The sequence below is a fragment of the Lissotriton vulgaris genome, chromosome 11 (assembly GCF_964263255.1).
Source record: "Lissotriton vulgaris chromosome 11, aLisVul1.2, whole genome shotgun sequence".
Lineage (NCBI taxonomy): Eukaryota > Metazoa > Chordata > Amphibia > Caudata > Salamandridae > Lissotriton > Lissotriton vulgaris.
Genome location: NC_141699.1, coordinates 409349305 through 409373986, shown reverse-complemented (window position 1 = coordinate 409373986; position 24682 = coordinate 409349305). Strand labels below are relative to the sequence as shown.

Sequence of the window (24682 nt, the reverse complement as noted above, 5' to 3'; positions counted from 1 at the left end):
GCAAGATTAAAATGTGGGTAGCCAATTTTCCATTGGCACATGGCTTTCAGAATCGGTATTTTAACATGGAATACAAATCCATGGTAAAATACCGATTCCTGTGTACATGCACATCTGTGCATGTACACATGTGCCATGTGACAGACAGAAGTGCCCTTAGGGCATGTCTGTGTGCCACATTGCACACATGCCCGTTTTGGGGGTGCTAGAGGGTGTCAAAGTGACACCCCCTGCACCCTTGACAAATTCGGTATTTACCGATTCGGTAAATACCAAATCGGTATTTGAATTGAATCCTATGGGCTTCAAGGCCCATAGGATTCAATAGCAAATACCGATTCGGTATTTACCGAATCGGTAAATACCGAATTTTTAAGGAATCGGTAATAAATCCAGATGTTGGTACCTACATCCCATTTACCGATTTTGAAATACCGAATCGGTAAAATTCGGTAATATTCGGTGTTTCAAAATCGGTAAATGTGATTTACCTACATCTGCCCCTATGAGACTTTGCTGCTATGTGAATAGTTACGGGGGTTTGCCCATAGGTTACTCATTTGTGAATCCACATCATTAGTGTTGGTAGAAATGTAATTTTTGTATGACAAGGGGCCCAGATTTGATGACCGAATGTCCACCGTGAGCACTGCCTGCTTGCTGAAGGCCACATAGTTCGCCCTGTGGATGGCTGGTGGGTATTTGGCGCCTTGAGGAGGGGGTCACCAAGTTTATGAGCCTTGAAGTACCAGTGATTAACTGTTAGGGGAGATCGCTAAGGAAAGAGCATGCTAAGGGAGTGTGGGATGTTTTAATGCGGGGTGGTAGATGCAGTTAGTGAAATGGGATTGTGTTAGTGACTGTAGTCGAGGCGCTAGCAACTGGTGCATTGTAAGAGAAACGGACCAGAGGGTCTGAGCTGTTTGGTTAGACTGGGCAAGGGAAAGCGACAGGGGGCCTTATTAGGCATTTTACCATGACGTTTGAAGTGCGATCAGCAGTGGCTGAGAGGGGGTAATTTCAGGGGGTGGATGCAAGTGTTTTTTTCCTGTTCTCTTCCATTGGGGGCAAATGATGAAAAGCACATGCAGTTAGAAGACACGAAGCAGGAAGGAAGTGTGGTGATGCAGCCATGTATGACATAGGAATGGGATGCATAGACTGGATGTAATGTTCAGAAACTTTAGGAGTGATGCAAGGTCAACAGTTGGGAGTGGGCGGGCGCACTGCTGGAGAACGATGCAAAGGCACCACCGGGGAACTCGGGCATGCTGCCAATATGGCCGTTGTGCCGGTCCCCGCGACACTTCCACGGCGGGGGGCGGGGCTGTGCTGGTGACGCGCTTGCTGCCCGCACTCCCCGTGCTCGCCCATTGGTCACAGTAGATTTGCCCCGGAAGCAATCCAACCGCTTCCGGGGCAATGCTGGAAAAACGGGTCCCAGATCTCGCTGGGACCTGTTTACTCCAGTTTTGGGGGCAAAGCGTTCTTTAATAGAGCAGCAGAGCGGAGGCAGAATCTCTTCTTTGCCGCTCTACCCCGGAAGCAGCACCGCCTCGCCAGTCACACACAGAGGACTCCTGGAATCCTCAGTTTTTTCTTTCCCCACCCACCATCCCCTGAGGCAGCGAGGTTTTATGAAATAATTGTGTCAGGCTTGTGTTTAGTGTTTTTTTGCTTTTTAGGGGGCATATTTACAAGCCCCTTGTGCCACATTCATGCCGCCGTTGCATCACTTCTGTGACACAGCAGCGGCGTAAACCATGCACCATGTTGTGCCTTATTTACAACATGACGTATCCAGGTAGATGTGTCGCGTTGTAAAGCCCTGCGCCGCATGAAACCTGTGGGCGCTCCGGCACGGGGAGGGGGCGTTCTGTCGCAGGAACGCCTCGTAAAAGTGACAAGTGAAATCTACAAGATTTCACGGAGTCACTTTTACGACCATACTGCGTCAAAACCCTGCGCCTGCTTGAAGCAGGCATAAGAAGTGATGCAGCATGTTAGGCATAGGGTGCCCCTGAGCCTTGCTGGAGCTGTGTCGCGCTTGCAACACGACTCCAGCAATGCACCGCCCTTACGCCAGTGGATGCGACACGCATCTGCCCATCCGTGCGCCACAGCTCGCTGCATTTATAATGCGGCGCATCAGTGGTGGTGCACAGTGGTTTTGCGTGTCGCAAGTTTTCTGGCGCATCCCTGCTGATTTGCAGAGATGCGCCAGACTTTGTAAATTTGGCCCGCAGTTTTTAAGTTTGTAAGCTGGTTGTCATTTACTGAAGAATGCCATTCATTATGTATTACTTTACAGGTTAATGTCAATTATCTTGTCATATTTTATGTCTTAGTATCCTTGGTCTGCGGTAAGGTAATTATTGCTAGGTCAAATTTTACATCTCTTAGTAGGCATCCCACTGTTTAACGGGGACGCCGGGGGGAGGGGGGGGGGGCAGTGGTCATCACACTTTAAGGGGCGCTTACGGCCGGTAGGCTAAAGGGTGCGGGTAGGAAGTTATGCTTCCGGTAAGGCCGCTTGGGCCAATCCCTGCGCAGGCGCATGGGTCGCCAACATGGCATAACATCAGCCCCTAGGAGGAAGGATGGGAGGGCGTAGGGGGCACCCACGATAAGGAATCTGGTGGGCACACGGGCCTCCTGCTCAAGGTCACGCCGGTAAAGGGGGACCTGGGAAGTAGTTGGGAACAGTCATGACTTTGCACGTAGGCTCATCCAGGATACGCAGAAAAGAAATTGTACATATTACAGTTTTAGGTTAGGTATATTCAAAATGTGATCAAATATGTTTGGGTTTTCTGTGTATATGTAAAAAATGTATTGTGTTATGAATTTTTAATTATGTTTTATTAATTTGTAATACAATATGGCCGGGATTATACGACCCCTGATCCAAAGAGTTGTGTTTGGATGTTTCATAATCGATGCCTCAGGGAAGAGAGGGTTTGGGGGTAAGGGTAAACTGATCCTTTCATGGGAGGCGACTCGTCAATACCAGCCATATAAAGCCCTTAGTCTTTGTCTAAATGCAACGGGAATGATTTGACTGAGCTGCCTGATGACCGATTTGTAGGAAAAGGAACTAGTGTTGTTCCCTGTTACCAGCGTCTCGTCAGAAGCAGTCAGCAACAGCAAGAGAGGGATGTTGAGACAGTTTGATAACAGCTGCGAGAACCACTCGTCTAATCCTTAAGGAAGGCAATGGAAGAATGCGAACATCTACTGAATATTGTGGGCTTAACTGTCAGCCCATCCGTGCAACAGTAAACCGGGAAACCTACACGAAAGCTGGTGACAGACCTGAAGCACACTGTCTTTAACCTTTTTTCATTTGCTTTAAAAGGATTGATTAAATGAACTCTTGCAACAGACGGTTAAAGCTGTCTGTAGCTAGCCCTAAAAATGGAGGTAAGTCAGTTTTAGGTGAAGGGGATAAGAGTGTAGTAATGTAATGTAATGTGTTTGTATTTATATAGCGCCTTCTACCCAGAGGTCTCGTAGCGCTGTATTCATACCGCTGTGGAACCCTTCCCGGCTTTCCTGTGAGATGTCCACTCCTGGGCACCCCCAAGGTGAAGCCAGGCATCCTAGCGCTGCTGGGGCCATAGTTGACAATGGTCAGAATATAGCAGATGGTATTTATTTTAAGGAGGCAGTGTATATCCATGGTGTAATGCATGTCATATGGGAATAGTTGCTGGGTAGATGGCTCCACCACATGTTGGATGGAGTAGGAAACTCCTCTGGATAGGCCTTTTCCGGGCTTGGAGAAGTGTATTGCTAATTTGGGAGGCTTCAGCCAGGGACGATAGGTGCGTCAGCTTGGCTCAAATACAGCCAGTCTGTAAGCCAGTGTTTGTTAAAAAGAATTGTGCATCTAGAAGGGAGAAAGATGGCCTGTAGGAACAGAAAGGGAAGAGGGACTGACAGGTGCAGAAGATGGAAGGTCCAGGGGGTGAAGCAGTCCTTGGAAGTCCAGGACATGTGGTGCAGATAGGTGGATGAAACAGTACTTGCAGGAGATGGGATGGCAAACCAGTGGGTCTACGAAGTGAAGAAGGTCCATTGGTGCAGGATAGCGAAAGCCACACCGTTTGATCAAGGAGAGAGAAGTCATCCCAGCAGGTTCAGGAAGTGAATGATGAAGGGTAGATCCAGGAAATAGAAAATTGGAAGAACAGATCCAGGAAGGAAAGGCAGACTTAGGGCTGGGATGGTTTAGGAGGAGCTGATGGAAGAGGTAAGTGGACGCTAATCCAGCTAACAAGGGGGACAAGTAAGTACGAGAACAGGCCAAAGTGGGTGGTGAATTTAGGGGAAGTCAGAACAGTTTATGTGTTAGTCTACTGCTTAGGGTAGTTTTGTAATGTCCTACACCTTTGCATAGCACTGTTTTGCTTGTGTAGTCCTGTCATATTGGAGTAGCCTCTTACAGATCTCGCTGGTGTCTATTTTTGGTTGTGCTTTGTTGCTAAATAATCATAAGTGTACTTGTCCTTGTGATGGTAGGATTTCTAAATTCATCATTGGCCACACTTTTTCAGCAGTTGCTTTCTATAAATGTATGCATCTGTTAAGGTGATGTGGCACTGTCCTAGCACGACCCTGCCAAAAGGCAATATGGCGGAACATTTTTGGGTCATTTGACTGGGTGTAGTTTTAGGTGCAGCACTAATCAGCCATGAGCTTGTAGACCTAGAACACAGCTATGAATGCACGCTTGTATTTTGCAAGTTTAATGTTTGTAAGGTTACAGACGGAGAGAAGAGTCATTCCAAGATGTAGTGGTGGGTCTTAGAAGCACTTCCTGTGCACAATGGAGGGTCCCGCCTCGTCGTACTCTGGTTTGCTGATCCACATCTGCTGGAAGGTGGAGAGGGAGGCTAGGATAGACCCTCCGATCCATACCGAGTACTTTCTCTCCGGGGGTGCAATTATCTGCAGGGAAGAAGACAAATAAAGGGTTGTGATCTAGGGTGCTATAAATGTATGTTATACATAAATCTTTATGGAATCTATAATGCTAAAGCCTTTATGTAGGTTTCCAATCACTTGTATTACAGTTTACCATCAACAAAGGCAGACAAGCCTTATGGGAAATCTTGAGCTACTTTATAAGCTTCTGGTCTTTCAGAGGTCGTTAGTGCGGGAGCAGAGACAGTAACAAGTCCAGTAGACACCTGTCATTTGGTCCCACCATTGTGTCCAAATGTTGGCCCCTTGTTATCAAATTCGAAGTTTATATTAAGATGGTGTGTTCTAGTGGCAGAGGTATCTTGAAATGGAATTGTGGTCTGTACAGTATCTTCTAGCGATTGGTATGTTGGGTTACGTTGTACCTTCTAGGGTAGGCGAACTATTTTAGAAGGGGTTTTATAGTGCAGGAGGTCTAGGAGCCATTCTCTAGTGCTGTAGGAGTGAAGTGAAAATAATCCTCAAATGCAAGAAGAGTATATACTAGAAAGTGTGAACTACAAGCACAATCTGGATATAACTTCTAAAGCTGGACGTGTGGTACAGAAGGTATTTTCAAGTGCACAAGTTGTGATCTAGGACAGTGATTCTTAACCTTTTGACTTCTGTGGACACCTACAGCCTGATTCATGAAAGACCCGTTTTGCGAGTCTCTAATAGCGATTCATAAGGAATCGCTATTACAGGCTCGCAAAACGGGATTCATGTAGGAATAGCCAAAAAAAAATGCGATTCCTACTTATTCCTTATTTGCCATTAGCAAATTTCTAATCGCAAATAAGGAATAACTCCCCATTCATTCCTATGGGCCAAAAGGCCCATAGGAATGAATGGGGAATATTCCTTATTTGCGATTAGCAATTAGCTAATCGCAAATAAGATAGCGATTTAAAGGGTGCCAGGGGTGTCCAGAGGACACCCTGTAGCACCCCTTAAATGCTAATTTAAACAGGTGTTGCGCACACACATGTCCAAAGGACATGTGTGTGTGCAACATGCAACTCAGAAAAATGCTTTTAAAAGCATTTTTTTGAGTTTTTGCAATTTACCAAGAGGTTTGACCTCGCTGTAAATAGCGGCCCTAAATTGCGATTTCGCAATTTGAAAATGGATGATGAATTGCATTTAAGGAATCTCAAATAGAGATTCCTTAAATGTAATTCCTCGCAAATTTGCGAATTCGCTATTACCGATTTTTGCATTTGGGATGATGAATCCCAAATGCCAAAATCGCACTCGCAAAGGGCCAGATTCTCAGAATCTGGCCCTTTGCAAGCGCAATTACCTTTGATGAATCAGGCTGCTAGTGTATTACTGCTGGAAGCCGGGCATGCCGACTGAGCAATTACTATGGTGTGATCCTCAAAACAATACACAAAAATACAGGAACAAGCATACACCAACATACAAATTATAAAATATTTTATTAACTCACCATTGAAAAAACAATTGAAAATCTAAATTTTAACGCCTGAACCGGTGGGGCGTTCCATTGAGTGGGCGAGGCCGCGTCGGCCAACAGACGTGCACAGCACTACAGAGGTAATGCTCGCGATGGCCGTTGGCGACGGGCGCAACAAATGGGTTAATGGGAAGGTTGGAGCTTTTCAAAATGTAGGTTTTATTTCTAAAAGACAAAGCAATATGGTAGACTCTAGCATATCACTTTGTCTTCTTTGCGCCTAAAGCATGCTCTCTTTTCGTTCATTCTAAATTCAGTTTGCTGTACTTGTACTGCTCCCATGAGTCAAGATATAGATACCATTTTAGGTTTTATCATCCAAGTTCAAATTCCTGCACATTTACAGAGCGTTTAATGTTTCTTTTTTATACATCTGTACCTGATTAATCTGCTAATAATATTGAATTTTATAAACATTTGCATATCACTTAAGTAGGTGTTTTGGACCCCAGTGTCCATAGACCACAAGTTAAGAGCCGCTGGTCTAGCAAAATGTCTTGTGAAGGGAATGTCTTATAACAAAAGAGGTGCAGTCTAGGAGGTTTATTATTCTATACAAACTGTGATCTAGAGGTATCTTCCTTAACAAGATGTGTGGCCTAGGAGGTATCTTTGACTGCAGGATGTGTGGTCTAGTAGTCATTTGTTAACACAGGAAGTATGGCCAAAAAAGATCTTATAATACAATAGGTTAAGTCCAGGAGAGGAGATGTGGTAAGGATAAGCAATCCGAAGTCAAAGATGTGTAGAAGAAGTATCTTCTACTAGAGCAAGAGTGGTCTAGAAGGGGTGATCTATATGGTATCTTCTGCAAGAGCAGTGGTAGTGTATACGCTATCTTTTAGTACAAGGGTTGTCGACTAAATGCACATGTATGCTCCTAGGATATAACATCTAGATTATTTGATATGGTCTATATTATCTAATGCATGGTGCTTGCATTAGAGTAATTCTATTAAAGTATTAGATAATGTCTAGGCAGTATTGCCTCAAAATCGAGGTGTAATCTATGGCACGATTGTAGATAGTCATTTCCAATGCATATACTTGAACTATTCATTCAATCTTGACACCCCTCTCTTCTAACATTTGACACCACGTACGTGTGTGTACACACATGCACACACACACACATACACAAACAAACACCCTCCCCGCCTACTCCAGTTGAAGGACATTAACTAACTTCACTTTTCTCCTGTATCCAGGGCAACCAGTATGATTGTGTTTTAGAGGGGTGGCAGGTTGCCAGGTATAGGAAGTGTTCCCAGAGGCCTATCTTTTTCTGTGTAGAAATCTCTGCATGTGTAACTATACGATTCAGTAGTAAATGTGGGAGAGATAAGGGGGAGTGGCTGGGGAATACTTACTTATAAATGGGAGAGATAGACTACTTCAAACACCCATCCACAAAAGATTAAGGGTATTGCTATAAATAAACTACACTTCTAAATTGACAGCAAAAATGGTCACAAAACAGTAATAAATCTACTTTAGCCAGACTTTGAACAAGCCATGTACCATGCAAGGCTACTTTGAGGTACTGTGAACCCCTCCCACAGAACACTATGGAGACTGGGAGAATGCATACCAGAAAAGAAGAAAAAAAGTGTGTTTGTGTAAATATATATATGTTATGTTATGTTATTTATTATTTGTTAAGCGCGCATACGCCCTGGGGCTTCTTGGCGCTGGTGAGAGAATCAAACATAACAGTGCATAAAAGAAATACAATTATTTTTTGCAGTAGGCCTGGGAAAAAAGAAGAGTTTTAAATGCCTTCCTAAAAGCAAGGAGATCCTTGCTATGTCGCAGGGTCAAGGGGAGGGAATTCCACAATGAGGAGGCTAAAAATTGAAAACTGCTGCCTCCTTGACGTTTCTTTTTGAAACGAGGGACCTCGAGTAGATCTTTGTGGATTGATCTCAGACTGCGCGAAGGTGTATATTTGCGCAGTAGTGATCTAAGGAACATAGGGCCCTTGCCCTTCAGAGCCTTGAACACAATGCAACCCACCTTGAAAGTGGCTCTCTGTTCCACAGGCAGCCAGTGCAAGGTCTCTAGTCCATGTCTGATTGATTCCCACTTAGGTACTTTGCAGATAAGTCTCGCAGCTTGATTTTGCAAGTACTGCAATCTTTTAAGTTGGCCAATAGGCGCCCCCAAGTAGAGGCCATTGGAGAAATCAATATGGGACAGGACTAGAGCACTGACTGTCTGAATTAAAGCCAGGCCTGTAAGAAGATGTGCTATTTTTCTAATCTTCCTCAATTGAAAAAACCCCGAGGAGACCACAGTTCCGACTTGGCTCACCAAGGTAAGGTCCTCACTAAGAGTCACTCCCAAACTTTTCACTGTACGGGATTTTTTTGGGGGCGAGCCCATGTCCGATGGCCAGAAACTAGGACTCCAGCTGATCTCACTCTTCCCAGGTAGAATGAGCTCCGTTTTTCCCGGATTTAACTTAAGGTGGTTTAGAGACATCCACCTCTGGATAAAAGACATGGTGGCTCGAAATTCCTCGGCAGCATTGTGGGAGTTTAGCACAAAAACCAACTGCAGGTCGTCTGCATAGTTATAGACATCGACCTTGAACTCTCGTAGAGAGAATAACAGTGGGCGCATGTACAAATTAAATAATAAAGGGGACAAGGAAGATCCTTGAGGGACCCCACAGAAGGAGATTTTTTTAGGGGCTGTGAAGGAACCTAGTCGAACCGATTGAGTACGTCCAGAAATAAAAGACTTGAGCCAGGCCAAGGCCGAGTCTCGAAGACCGGCCTGTTCGACACGGTTGACCAAGATGGTGTAGTCAACCGTGTCGAACGCCGCAGACAGGTCCAGTAACACCAAAGCCTGGTGTAAGTCCCTGTCTGCATTAGACCTTAGAGTATTCTGAACGGCCAATATCACTGCCTCAGTGGAGTGACCAGGCCGGAAGCCTGCCTGGTTGGGTTGTAAATACCCGGAAGCCTCCACAAAACTTGATAGGCAGTTGGTTACATGCGCCTCCAATATTTTGGATAAGTAAGGCAGTAACGATATTGGTCTGTAATTAGAGAGGTCTGAGGAATCAATGCCAGGTTTTTTTTTCAAAGGAATCAATAAGGCCTGTTTAAAACTATTAGGGACACTTCCTGACACGAGGGAGTTATTGAGCAGTGGAATCAGGCTATTTGGGAGCGCCCGACCAATTTCTCTCATTACTTGGGGAGGGCAGGCATCCTGAGGAGATCCTGATTTAACTCTAGTGAGTAAGTCTTGAAGGGTTTGGTGAGTGATTAAGGGAAAGGAATGCAGGGTAAGAGGGTTTAAAAAAGTGTCGTCTATCGGGGCACAAACTGGAAGTTTGGATAAAGTGTCCTTAATCAGCACTATTTTGTCATTAAAATAGTCATTCAGCGAATTGCAGAGCAATTGTGAAGGGACAACCGGGGGAGAGGTTCTCTCATCATTGCACAACTCCGTCACAATCCTGAAAATTTCTTTCGACTTGTTGGTGGCATTAAGTATCTTTCGTCTTTCGTCATTTTGATTCCAGGACTGAGGCGGCTGCTTCAGTTTTTTGTGGCGAATTTGCGTGCATATATATATATATATATATATATATACATATATATATATACACATATATATATACACTTTCACAGTCCTTTGTTGCTTGTCATTTCGAAGTTGCACCAATGGTATCATCTTTAAAGTTATTTAAACATGTGTCAGTTTAAAAGCAGTTTGAATGAGCACTGAAGAATGCGAAGGTCCGAAATGCATTTGCTCAGAATAAAAACAATAAATGTCCCGTGAGTGCTCTGTGCCGGTTTTTGAGCTTCAATATATATATATATATATATATATATATATATATATATATATATATATATATATATATATATATATATATATATATATATATATATATATATATATGTGTCCAAAAACGTAGCTCAGTGCTTTGAAGCCGCACACCGCTGAAAGTTTGGTCACAAACCTTTATTTGCAAGCACATTGTATCCCCTCCAGTTATTGTATCCTTCGGCCTGACGCGTTTCGATGCCTTTGTGCATCTCTTCAGAGGCCAGCACAGGGAAAGATTCTTTCGCCGCTCCACTCCCACTGCAATGCTGCATTTATTAGCCTCCGGTGTGCTGTGATTGTCACGTTCTTTTCACAACTGCATGCTGGGAAGTGGAGTCTTTGTAGGCAGTATTAACCCTCCAATGGGTCCCGATCCTGTGCCTCAATTTCAGATTATTTGATTAGCCCTCCAATGGGCCCCAGACGGTGTACAGTGTGCTTAAATCCTGCTACTTCCAGCGCCAATACAGACGGGACGTTACCCCCCTGCTGGTCCTTTCTTCAGTTCTCAGAGGTGCGTCGCTTCCGAAATTGAGAATTGTGAAAAGAACGTGACAATCACAGCACATCGGAGGCTAATCAATGCAGCATCACGCGTCAGGCCGAAGGATACAATAACTGGAGGGGATACAATGTGCTTGCGCAAACTTTCAGCGGTGTGCGGCTTCAAAGCCCTGAGCTACGTTTTTGGACATGTTTACACGGCTGCTCCGACCGTGGAAGCGACGCACCTCTGAGAACCGAAGAAAGGACCAGCAGGGGGGGTAACGTCCCGTCTGTATTGGCGCTGGAAGTAGCAGGATTTAAGCACACTGTACACCGTCTCGGGCCCATTGGAGGGCTAATCAAATAATCCGAAATTGAGGCACAGGGTCGGGACCCATTGGAGGGTTAATACTGCCTACAAAGACTCCACTTCCCAGCATGCAGTTGTGAAAAGAACATGACAATCACAGCACACCGGAGGCTAATACATGCAGCATTGCAGTGGGAGTGGAGCGGCGAAAGAATCTTTCCCTGTGCTGGCCTCTGAAGAGATGCACAAAGGCATCGAAACGCGTCAGGCCGAAGGATACAATAACTGGAGGGGATACAATGTGCTTGCAAATAAAGGTTTGTGACCAAACTTTCAGCGGTGTGCGGCTTCAAAGCCCTGAGCTACGTTTTTGGACATATATATATATATATATACACACACACACATATATATAAATATACACACACTGAAAAAATTGAATTTGAATGAAAGTTACTATCTTAATATTTTTTTAAAAATGAAATAACACAAAACATAAATTAAATGTGATGACTATCAGCTAAATATTGTTAGAAAATTAGAATGTTGGGAGCTCCACTGAAGACAATATAGTGGCTCAGGGCTAACAATGACTGGTATAAGCCTTCTGCTCCGCCATGCCAATGCTTGTCTATCTGTTTCCGCCTTTTTAATTTAGAACATTTTACCCTCAGTGGATGGAATTTTCTAGTGGTCTTCTAGCTCTTTTGCCTTGGGCTATACTGGTTGTTAAAGAACCTCTCCCCCGTTATAGGCCCTCATCTGTGGCTTGGGCCTATAACTCGGATTCAGGGCCTTTGACAACTGGTATACCTTTGGCTGTGGGCTAGAAGGCTGTAAAATGAAAGGCAGGTTTAAAACATTTTTTTTTATTAAAGACATTTATAAATCCTATTTTAGGTTTAAAGCATTTTTATTAAGACAAAAAAAAAACATGGGGGAGGGGAATAGGAGGTTAAGGTTACATACAGCACAATAAAGGAAGAAGTGCATCTCAGGAGCGTTGGCGAAAAGTAGTCCAGTAGTCCAGAAGAAAAATACAGCAAATGTGAGGCAAATAAGCAATCTATGTGACCCTCGCGTGCACCTCAACATCCCAGCTAAAGCCGATCGCGGATAGCCATCAGCGACTCATCAAGGCACAGCCCAGTCCCTCCGATCCCCCCCCCCAATAGAAAGAAGAAAGAAAACAACACCCCAACTCCCCCGTCCAATGGCCCCGTACTAGGATAACCCGCCCCAATCAGCCCACACCCCATCCCCCAAGAACATGTCCCCCGTGCAGTCTAATCCACCGGGGTCGCCGGTGGCGTCAGCCTAAGAAGTCGAAGGTACCTCGGGCAGGTGAGCTACCGGAATTCTGTGGACAGTAGTGCTAGGAAGGGTTGCCATATCTCCTCAAATTGATCTACATCCCCAGCCACCGTAAGCGACATCTTCTCCATTCCCAACACCTGCCAGAGCCTGTGCAGCCAACCCGTAATGGAGGGGACAGTGGTGGTGCGCCAGTGGATAAGAATGTTCTGGACCGCTGAGCCCAGCGCAATTGCAATCTGTCTACCCCTGCGGGACTTCAACGGATACATTAGATCATTGGGAAGGCCTAACAAAACATACGCTGGGAAGCGCGGCAGCTCAATCTCAAAGTGCTTATCCACCTCATCCAAAACCTCCTTCCAATAAGCGGTCAGCACTGGGCAGGCCCAAAGAATGTGTGAGAGGGTACCTTCCTGTCCGCATCCCCGCCAGCACCCCTTGTCAGTGTGTCTACGCATTTCATACAGTCTCTCCGGGGTATAGTACCAATAAGTAGACACCTTAGTAAAGGTCTCCGTAAGTCCCGTGTGATATGCGGAATGCCGCGCTCTATATGCAATTTTGTCCCACTCCTTATGGCTGAGTGTCCTACCCAGTTCTCTGTGCCAGCGCTCCCTCCCCGGGTTATGATAGTGGAACGTCGGGGGCTGAAGGAATTTATACAAATCGGTAATCAGCTTGGCATCCGAGGTCCGAGTCACCAACCACCGCTCATACGGTGTGATTTGGCGAGCAGCGGTGTCGCGCACCTGGGGTTGGAGGGCCCAGTGTCGGACCTGCATATAGCGCAGCCTGTCCATCTCCGCCAGGCCAAATTCCTGCCGAAGTTGTTGAAAAGGAATCACGCCTTCCGGCCCGTAGATCTGGAAAGCGCCCTACAGCCCGCTCTCACCCAATGGGAGAAGGCTCCCGGCTCCATCCCTGGGGAGAAGTCCGGGTTACCCACTATGGGTGTGAACGGCGAGGGGAAGGTGGTCAGGTCATGAGCCCCGCAAACCGCATCCCACACCCTCAGGGGGACCCGCGTAACAAAAGAGGCGTAGAGATTAGCAGGGCGATGCGCGCGGCGTAAGAACGGAACCTCTTGGAGGGTGCGGCCCGCCACCGCCTGGTCTTGAAAAAGCCAGTGTTTGTCGGACTCCCACCTGCTCCACTCCACCAAGTATCGCAGCTGCGCCGCCTGAAAATATTTACGGAGGTCCGGGATACCAAGACCCCCCGCCTCCGGAGCAAGCGTGGAGAGGACCCTCTTCATCCGCGGCTTACGGCCTTGCCAGACGAAGCGGGAGATGTCAGCCTGCGTTTGTCTTAACCAACCCACGGGGGGCTGGAGAGGCAGAGCGCGAAAGAGGTATAGAATCTGGGGCAGCACCGTCATCTTAACCGCCGCGATGCGACCCAGCCAAGACAAAAGGCCCTTGCTCCAGCGGCCAAGTTCCTCCTTGATCTTCCTGCCGAGGGAAGAGTAATTGGCCGCCACCATCTCAGGCAGTGTGGGCGCCAGCAGGATCCCCAGGTATGGCACCGTAGACGAGGACCACTGCATGGGGAAAAGGCGCTGAAGGTCCCTCCTGGTATCCGCCGCCAGGGACACATCCAACGCCACCGACTTGCTCATATTCATTTTGAAGCCGGCCACACGCGCAAAGGCGTCCAGTTCCTGGACGCAAGCAGGGAGCGACCTCCTGGGGTCATCTAGGGTTAGCAGGACATCGTCCGCGTAGAGGCTGACCGTGTGGACATACTGGCCCATCCTGACCCCAATAGCGTCCGGGTTGTTGCGAATCCTCTGAGCAAACGGCTCCATGTAGAGGGCAAACAGAAGCGGCGAGAGGGGGCAGCCCTGCCTCGTACCGCGTTCGATGGCAAAACTACCGGAGCTACACCCATTGACCCGCACCGACGCCGAAGGACGTTTGTAACAGTTGAAGACCATGGTGCGGAACTTCTCACCGATACCCAGTTTCCTGAGAACCAGCTCAAGGTACGGCCAATGAACTCTGTTGAAGGCCTTCTCCGCATCAACTGATAGCAGCATCCGCTCCCCCGGGATCCGCGAGGCCTTCTCTAGGACATGCGTCACCCTCTTGGTGTTGTCAACCGTCTGTCTACCGGGTACGAAGCCAGCCTGGTCCGCCTCCACCAGTCCTGGTAGGTGTAGACCAAGCCTGGACGCTAGAATCCCCGTATATAACTTGAGGTCGACATTTAAGAGCGAGATGGGCCTGTACGAACCACACAAGGCCCGGTCTTTCCCGGGTTTCGGGATGACCGACACCGTTGCGTTCAGGAGGTCCGGTGGGATGGCGCCAGGCTCGGAGAATGAATTAAACAGTCGAGCCAGAATTGGGGCCACAGCGGTGCAAAAGGTCTTATAAAACAAGGATGTGTAGCCATCCGGGCCCGGGGCCTTACCGTGCTTCAGTCGCGCTATGGCGGAGATCACTTCTTCAACATGGATGTCCCTCTCCAGATGGTCCGCCTGGGCGGGATCCAGCACCGGGAGGGCCACTGACTCCAAATAGTCCTCGGCGTCTCGCAGAGAGGAGGGCTCCCCAGCATACAGCGCATCGTAGAAGCTGCGAAAGGATTCCGCCACCTCTGCGTCACCAGAAACAACAACCCCGTCCGTGCCCACCAGTTCCTTCACGACACTCCGCTGCTGTGCGACCCGGAGCCGGTGGGCTAGGAGCTTACCGCACCTGTCCCCCCCTGAGTAGAAGGCATGCTTCAGGCGTAAAGCGGCATACTCCGCCCTATCAAGATCCAGCGCCGACAGGAGCTTCCTCGCCGCTTTCAGTTGCCTCCAAACTCTCGGAGCCCCTGTGCGGCGATGGACCTGCTCAAGCTCCCGGACCTGCGCAGTCAGTTCGTCCCTCTTACGTTGCTGTTCCTTATTTTCGGCTGAGGAGATGGAAATAAATTCCCCCAGGAGGACTGCCTTCAAAGCCGCCCACTGCGTTGCTTGGGACGTGTCGGAGTTGCCATTGTGAATCAGATAATCCTGTATGACCTCCCCAATGCGCTTCACAACAGGCTTTTTATGTAAAAGGGTATCGCGACGGCGCCATGTCCCCCGAGAGGGGGAGGCCACCGGCCACTTGAAAACGCCAGAAACTGGCGCATGGTCGGACAGAGACAGGACCCCAATGTCTGCCGCCATGGTGGCAGTGCACATTGGCCCTCTCACCAGGAGGTAATCTAGCCGCGAGTAGGTGCGGTGCGCATGGGAAAAGTAAGAGTAGTCCCTATCAGTGGGGTGCATAGAGCGCCAGAGGTCGTGCAAATCCATCTCCACAATCCGATCCTTCACCGCGCGGGAAAGTTCCCCCGTCTGCGGGGAGCGTTGCGCCGACCTGTCCATAGCAGAGTCGAAAACAATGTTAAGGTCACCCCCCAGGATAACATGGCGGTCGGGAGAGGCAGTGATGTCTACCAACACTGAGTCCAAAAAACGATCCTGGTGATCATTCGGGCTATAAACTGAGCCAACCGTAAAAGCTATTCCTCCTAGGCGCATGCGATATGCAAGGAGCCTCCCCTTCTGTTCAGCATACTTGTACAGAACCTCTCCTCTAAAGGAGCTCGCTAAAAGAATGGCTACTCCCGCAGTCTTGTTCGCCGCCGAGGAGAAGAACTGAGTGGGGAACTTGGCAGAGCGCAGCCTATGGCAATCCCGGGACAGCAAATGAGTCTCCTGCAGGAGGCATATATCCGCCTGCGTCCCCTCCAGCAATGATAGGATCGCCCTTCGCTTCACGGGGTTATTCAGACCCTTAACATTAAGGGTCACTACCTTTAAGGACGGCATTCCACCCGGGGATCAGAAACGCTATGCAGCAAGCAAGGGATCAGCGGGCGGGGCGCATGGGGCAGGCGCGCGGGAAAGGCCAGGGCCGGCCAAGCGTGGGCATGGACAACATCGGACGGGGCCCCCCCAACAACAAAACAACCTGTACACCCTCCCAAAACACACCCATGGCAACTAGCCAAATACAGACTTAAACAACCCATTGTCTCAGGCAAGCCCCAAAACGGGCAAGTCCGTAGAAAACAGCAAAGTGGACGTTCAGCCACTCACCTCCATCCGCTCCCCCCCGGCCCCCGGCCCCAAACCCAGCATCGTGAAAGCTAAGAACATCTCCCCCCGGAGTGAAGTTAGGCCGTCATGGCCACGCCGTTGGAGTCGGCCAAGTCCCTGGCCGCCGCCCTCAAAGCATCAGCCATGACCGCCCTGATAGTAGGGGAATCAGGACGCCCTGCACTCGCTGGCGACTGTCTCCTCGTAGATCTCCGTCGGCTCCATCTCTCCGGGCGCCTCCACGACGGTGTAGCTCCGTCCTCCTCTGTAGCCGTGAGTCCCAGGACCCCACAGATATCTTGCAGGGAGCGCAGCTGGTGCAGCACCCCGTTCCACCTAAAGATCAGACGGAAAGGGTGTCCCCAGGAGTAAGGCGTCTCGTGCTCGCGCAGAAAGTCAGTGGCAATCCTGCAGGACCTGCGCTTCTGCAGCGTGATGGCGGACAGGTCTTGGTAGAGCGCTACAGACCGCTCCCTGAAAGTTAGAGGCTGCTTCTTTCGGGCCTCCGCCATGCTGCGTTCTTTCAGCGGGAAGTCGGGCAAGAATGCCAAAATGTCCGGGGGGGGCGTCGATGACTGGCGCTGCCGACCGACCCTATGCGCTCTGTCAATGCGGACAGGGAAGTCTGCATCTTCCCCCAGGATCTCTCGGAACAGGTACTGCAGATAGGCCACCAAGTCGGTCCCCTCGTCCGCGGATGGGACACCATGCACCGGATGTTGTTCCGCCGGGACCTGTTCTCAAGGTCCTCAGAGTGGGCCTGGAGCTCAACACATTGCTCCCGGAGGCGGAGAACGTCCTGTTGAAGATGGACTATCTCTTCATCCCGGCGCTGGGCCGCCGTCTCAACTGTTTCAACTCGCTCGCCGAGGCCCTCCACCTCTCTGCGTACTTCACGGACCTCACTGGCCACTTCCTTCTTCAGCGTTTGAAAGTCTTCCTTGAGGGAGCTAAACAGTTCCTCCATAAAGGACCTCGTGACCGGCGGCTCGCCCCCAGTCGCATCCGCCGAGGCCCGGGAGGAACCCGGTGACGGCTGTGTTCTGTCCCGCAGCTGCTGGGCCCTGCCAAGCATATCCGGCAGGGTACGGTCCCCCTTTTTTGAGCCGCCCCTCCCAGTCACCGTAGTCGCTGCAGTGGACTAGTGGGTTCAGGTCCGGCCGCCTCAGGGTTGCCCAGTCGTCGGGGAGCGCCAGATGTGGGGACCGCTCTGCAAGCAGGGGCGCTGCGTCACAAGCGACAAAATGGCGGACCAGTCCGGGCACAGCCAGTCGCGGCGGCAATCGGGAGCCAAAGCCGGGGTCCCCCTTCAGCACGTCCCGCAGGAAGTTAGTATAGTAGCGGAGGCGACTGCAAGCACCCGCCAGCCAAGGGCAACAATGGAGGCTACCAACCCCAGTCCTTCGGGGACAAGATGGCGGCAGGGCGGGGCCGGGTAGAGCGGCCCGGACTGGCGACACCGCCGGTGCCCCCCGGAACACAGCAATCAGAGAAGTTCCACAGCCAATGTCACACAGTGTCACAGAAGGGCCCGAGTGGGCCGATCCCAGCGGTGAGGCCCCCGATTGTCATTCACGGGGCCGGGGCCTGCACAGCGCAGTGTGTCGCCGTCGCTAGTCGGGGGGCCAAAGGGCAGATCTCAACTCCAAAGTCTTCCGTGCCGTCAGGATCCAGCCCGAAGGGCCCCGCAATTCTCCGGCACGCGGCGGGTCCGATCTCCTCCGGTCCGTCAGCTTTCAGCACCAGGCCCAGCCGAGGCGTATGGACAGCACCGCAGGTCGCGCCACCTCCCAGGCTCTCCTCCGCTCCACGATCTTTGAACAAACTTTTGAAGTGCTTCCTCCGAGGCGATTAGGGCCAAAGTAACATCAATGTGTGCGCCAAGAACTCCGCCACACTCCTCTCACTCGCTGAGCATCAGCGGGGGGAGAGAAGCGCAAGAAAGGGGCTCGAGCTGAGACGGGCCGGAGGAGCTACGGGAGGAAGCGTCCGCTCACCCCGCCATCTTGGCCACGCCCCCATAAATCCTATTTTAATTATTTCTGTTACTGCTGCAACATGTTACTTTATTAGTTCTAGTTTCACTATAATTCTAAATTAATTTCGTTTTTAATTTACATTAAAATATTTGTATTTTTTTAAAGAGTTCATAAACATCATTACTTTTACCTATTCTTTACCATAGGGCAGTGATCTTCAAACTTTTGGAGCCCGTGCCCCCACTCATGTAAACAAAATGTCACAGCTCCCCACACCCTCAGAATAACATACATATTTTTTTCACAACTATTCTCTACTAGCAACTCTAAACCTATGTAATAGCTAAAACATTGCAGTTATCACTTTAGAAAATGCAAATAAATACATGACTGCCAACATGCTAGGGCAAGCTTGGTCTCCCTAAAATGTAAAAGTATAGACAAAGTGATCCTTTATCAGACATGGAAGTAGGGACTTTGAAGGTTATTTGGACAGCCCCACCTCTGACACCTTCTCCCAAGCTAGAACATGAGCGACAAAGGATGTTATTATGTTCCACCTTGGAGGTGCTCCCTGCACTGTTTATTTCCACTAGAAAAACAACAGTTTACTGCATAATGGCCATCCCAGCTGTCATATCTCACTCGTTTTAAATAAATGCACTGAGACGGAGGCTGGACATGAACTTGTTACTTTATTCCCTGCCAGCCTCGCACTGGCTTACAACTAAACCCCTTCCTGTATCCCACTTCCTGTTCCTTCTTCCTGCTCGCCTGTCCTGTCCTAAAGTCAGGTCAGGCGAGACGACGTGACATCTCCCCTGTTTCACAAAGTCTTGCTTCTACTACATTTCTTCAACCAGTCGTCGAGGTTTCCTTTTTAGACGTTGAGGACGCTTCTCTCGCCCCGACGTTTGGCTCTGGTGACTTGTGACTTCGCTGGTTCGTGCAGGACTGTGAGGATGTTGGTCACTGCTGTCACTTTGGTTGTGGGACTCACTTGAGGTTTGACTTGGCGACGTCTCACGCTGGGTGTTCCGATTGCATCTCTTGAAGTGCGAGATATTCCTCGTTATCTGTTTGTGATCGGCCTTGGCTGTGATCATGGTTCCTTTCTTTTTGATAACTTGGAAGGGAATGTCGAGATATCGACTGTCTGCCTTGGCGCACCGATCACCTCGGACAATCACCCAATCTCCTTCTTGGATGTTAGTGTCTTTGGCGTGCCTACGCTGATCCGCGTATGTCTTCATTTTGTGTTTATTTTTGCGGTCTATCTCAACTAGTGTCTCATGGTCGACGGTGACATGTCGTTGTTGAGGTATCGAGTCCATCATGGGTAATCGGGTTCGAGGTGTCCTTCCTAGCATCACAGTGGCTGGGCACTGGTTGGTGTTGCTGTGTGGTGTGTTTCGGTATGCTCTTAGCACTTCGTTTAGTGTCTGTTGAACATCTCTGTGAGTCAGTTCCGTCTGTTAAATCGCCTTTTTGAGTGTTCCCATAAATCTTTCCACCATGCCATTTGCCTGTGGCCATAATGGAGTGATTTTCTTATGTTTGAAGTTGAGATGGGTTGCAAAGTTTGCGACTTCATGGCCATTGAATGGCGGTCCATTGTCTGTTTTTACTCGCAGAGGAATGCCCCATGCTGCGAAGATTTCATCAAGCACCGGAATCACTGTCGTTGCTCGAGTGGATGTTATTAGGTGTGCAAAGGGGAATCGTGAGTATTCATCCATGATGACGATGATATATTGTCCTGATTGCAGTGGTCCGAAGAAATCAACTGCTACTTGCTGCCATACTCCTTCCGGTAGGTCTGACATTTGTAATGGTGCTGGGGGCTCTTCCCGACTGACCATCTGGCATGTCATACAGTCTTTCAGGGTTGTTTCTACCATGTGATCAAGTGTGGGGAACCACACACGTTCTCTCAAAGCTTTCTTGGTTGCGTTGATGCCTCTGTGGCCCTCATGTGCCAAGTTGATGACTCCTTGGCGCAATTTGAGTGGGATCACAATCCTCCCTCCTCGCAAAAGAAGGCCATGGTCACTGATGGAGAGTTCGTCACGCACGCGTTGGAACGTGGCGATATCTTGATGCAAGTGGTCAGAGTCTTGCGGTGAATGTTTCACGTCCCTCCAGGAGTTTGTGCGGATGCGAGTCATTACCGCTTGTATGAGTGGGTCAAGCTTGGATGCTTCTCGTATGGCTTCAACAGGAACCGTGGGTGGACAAGCCGTGTCAACGACAAAGTGAAGGTATTCGTCAGCCACAGATAGTGCAGTCCGAGCCCCGGCTAGTGGATGGCGTGACATGAAGTCAGCTGGATTTTCAGCTTTTCCGGGTTTGTGGATGATTGTAAAGATATAGTCTTGCAGGCGCAGGCCCCACCGTTCGATGCGCGGCGGCATCTTTGCGTTGGGGTTTCCGAAGATAGTGATGAGGGCTTGATGGTCCGTGATGATCGTGAAGTGCTTGCCGTAAACAAAAAGGTGGAAGTGTTCGCACGCCCACACCACAGCCAGGCTTTCTTTCTCCGGTTGGGAATATGCTTTTTCGGTGTCCGTGAGGCTGCGGCTTGCATACGCGATGATGTGGCGTTGATCCGAGTTTTCACGATATTGGGCCAGAATGGCGCCTAGGCCCACCGGGCTGGCGTCGACTGTGATTTCTGTCTTTTTCTTCATGTCAAAGTATGCCAGGTTTATGGCAGACCCAACAGCTTGTTTGATGGTGGTAAATGCTTGTTGGCACGATTCAGTCCATTCGAATGGTTGGCCCTGGCGGGTGAGTTCACGTAGAGGGTGGCTGATAGTGGGGTAGTCGCGAATGTAACGCGCGCAATAACTTGCCATTCCGAGGAAAGAGCGAAGGTCACTCACATCTCGGGGTGTTGGGGTGTCCGCAAGTGCCACTACTTTCTCAGGGTCTGGTCTCATCCACTCTTTGGAAAAGATATGTCCATAGAACTTCAGGGTGTCCTTGTGGAATTCACATTTGCTGGCGTTGAGGGTCAGGTTTGCGGTCAACAACGCGTGGCAGACCCTGTCCAGTGCCGTGTCATGTTCAGTTTGATCTTTGCCGAACACTAGCAGGTCGTCACTATAATTGAAGGCGTTGGGAATACCTTGTATGACCCGTCTGATGGCCTCCTGGAAGATCTCGGCGGCCGAGGAGATGCCGAAATTCAGGCGTTTATAACGGAATAGGCCTTGGTGTGTGGTGAACGTTGTGATGTATCTCGATTTGTCATGAAGCTCCAACTGATGGTAACCTTTATTAAGGTCGAGTTTGGAGAAGACAGTAGCACCATTCAGCTTCGTGATCATATCACTGATGTGCGGCCCAGGATGGCGCTCCCGCTCTATGGCGGTGTTGGGCGCGCGCATGTCGACGCACAGTCGGACTTTGTTGTCTTGTCCTTTCTTAGGAACCACCACAACTGGAGATACCCATGGAGTGGGTCCTGACGTGCGTTCAATGATGTCTGTCTGGAGTAGGTCTTGTAATTCATCATCAACAGCTTGTTGGAGGTGGAATGGCACCTTCCTGTGGTGTTGAGCGATGGGTGTCACTTTCTCATTGATGTGGAGTTTTACTTTGAAGTGGTTTAGTTTCCCGAGGCCTTTGAAGAGGTTTGGGAATTTCGCTACGATGTCAGGAGCATCCTCGGTCATGTAGAGGAGTTCTACCAACTTGAGTCTTTCTGCCGTGGGTAGGCTGAGTAGGCAGTCTGCTACATCTGGTCCTTCTACCACATGGATGTACGCATCCACCGTCCGGTCCTTGAATGTGAGGGTGGTGTGAAAACGGCCTAGGCATGGTAGGGGTTTGCGTGACTTCCACGTAAAAATGCGGACAGCAGCAGGTTCTAGTTTGGGTCTTTGCTTCATGTTATAGTATTCAAGTGCGCAGATGTAGTTTAGCGAAGCTCCTGAGTCCAGAACAAATTTCGCAGGATGTTTTCCTATCAGGATGTCCAGCTTCGGGTATCTTTTAAGGCGGTCAGGATCCGATACCATGCAGGTGTACTCATTGCTGTCCTGAGACGTTGGGGTGCGTGATGAGGATGACTCACTCGATGTGTCTCTGCGTGACCGGTAGGATTCTGTTTGGTGCCTGGTTCGGTGAATGCTCTCAGAACGACTTCTTGACTGACTAGAGTATGCTGACTGAGCGCTGGAGTTTGATGAGCTGGAGGAACGTCCTTCCCTCCCCTTTATGGCTCTCGCGTGGTGACGTGTGTCACGGCCCTTGGTCGATGATCTGTGTGTTGACTGCTTGGCTTGACATGCTATCTCGAAGTGATTGTCTCTCCCGCAGCGATGGCACCGCTGACCAATTGCTGGACATTGTCCTGAGTGTGGGTATTCTTGACCACATCTGTAGCAGGTGGGCGCTGATTTGGCAGACCTGGAGTGTCGTGAGCTTCCTTTGGAGGACGTCTTTCGGGAGCTATGAGACTTGCGGGATCTAGATGTTGGTTTGGTCGATTTAGATGATCTGTGTGTCTGGACTCGCAGGGCATGGTCTTTCTGGTCAGATTTGTGTGTTCCCATTCGTTTGGCATAATCTTCCGCTTGATCATTTATCCGGGTGAGCTCCTCGATTTCTTCTAAGGTGTAGGGTTTCTTTAGAAGCCTCCGACGGAGAGTCTCGGAATGACATCCATCAATGATGCGGAGCCTCAGTGCATCTTCCGTCTTGAAGTTGTCAAAGTCACAGTATCGTGCTAGCCTCCTTATACGCATGATGAAGTCACTCATGCATTCATCCTTTTCTTGAGTTGCTAGATTAAATGTGTGTCTTTCGTAATCCACGTTGCGTTTGTGGAGAAATCGTCGATCCAGCGCGGTTTTTACTTCATCATAGATGACGGTCGCTGCGTTGGGTAGTTCTTTGATGATTTGCGCAATGTCTGGACTTATTAGGTTCCTCAGCGCCACTAGTTTTTGCTTGGGGTCCTGCACCAGGGAGCCTATCATATAGTCTTCGAAATCCTCACTCCAACTCTTCCACGTTGGACCCATGCTGTTGCCTGGCGTCAGTGGTAGTGGCTGTGGTGTGGAAAATCGTTACGATTTGGTGAACATCGGCTGCGCCATCTTGCCCTTTGCCCCGATGCCACACTCCTTGTCGCACATACTCACCACTTAAGCTACCTTGATCAGAACCACCCTCTGCACACCCCTGGCCCCCAGCACGGCTCTTCGCCCTCACAAGCACCCCCACGCACTAATCACTCCCGCTTTCACATGCCTTGCGCGTAAGCGGCAGCCATTTCGCGCACCATGGCCCCTCTGCCCCTCGCTGATAGCCAGCGCGTCTCTCACTCTCTTTCTTAGCCTCGCAGGCATCCCCCGCACACTGACAACCCCCTCGCTCTCCTTGGGTCATAAACCCCTCTTCAGCGCAAATCTGCCTCAGAATCCCATCCTGTTCCCAGCGCGACACCTCCCTTCATTCCTTTCATAGTCTCAGGCCCTTTGATGCAAACCCCCTCTTTCCTGTGTGCCCGTCTGTCTTCCTTGTTCCCAAGCCACCACCTGGCCCTGCGGATACTGTTTATTACCCCGTACAGTAGGAAGCCTCCCCTTATCAAAGGACCCTCAAGTCGATCGAACACCCTTCACCCCATGAGATCCGATCAACCCCACACATTCCGTGAATCGGCGGAATGTCCAGCTGCACGATAATCATCACCTGTTGTGACCGGGGGGGGGCCTTAAACTGTAAATGTGTGGGAACGGGCTTGAAGCGGGGATTCCTAGGATGCTTTTCCAAACATCAAAGTATTGACGAATATGTGTTTCATGTAATAAAGCAATAAACCTGCGTATAAGAGGCCAGGCCTCAGAGATGTGGTTAGAGCACCTCGTGACGATACTTGCTGTCCGAATTGATGTGTTCTCCTCCGGAGAGATTAAAACCCTCGTTTCCTGCCTTTCAGTCTCCAGCGCCTGCTTCTTCATTTGATTAATATTGGTGGGTCATTGAGGCGACATCGCCGGGCAACACTAAAGGGTCTTTGGTCACTGGTTGTCTAGTTACCCCTTTTACAATTGGCGTCCCAAGCGTGGGGCCCATCAGCGACTCGTGGATCCAGTGGGAGAGGTCCTGACGACAGAGTGAACGACTGCAACGATCGGAAGGTACCCTGTCCGATAGACCCTCGTCTGACAGCCGATCATCCGAACTTC

General features: G+C 49.5%; 1 protein-coding gene across 3 annotated transcripts in view; it reads right to left on the bottom strand.

Annotated features, from left to right (window-relative positions):
* Positions 1-4735: 4735 nt before the first annotated feature.
* The window catches only part of LOC147679898 (actin, gamma-enteric smooth muscle-like), a 61355-nt gene continuing 41408 nt past the window's right edge, over positions 4736-24682 (bottom strand). For all 3 annotated transcript variants that reach the window (XM_086943465.1, XM_086943464.1, XM_086943463.1), the window contains exon 9: positions 4736-4953. In XM_086943465.1, the coding sequence (XP_086799591.1) occupies positions 4810-4953 (144 nt within the window). In that variant the 3' untranslated portion in view covers positions 4736-4809. The remainder of the gene's footprint in view (positions 4954-24682) is intronic.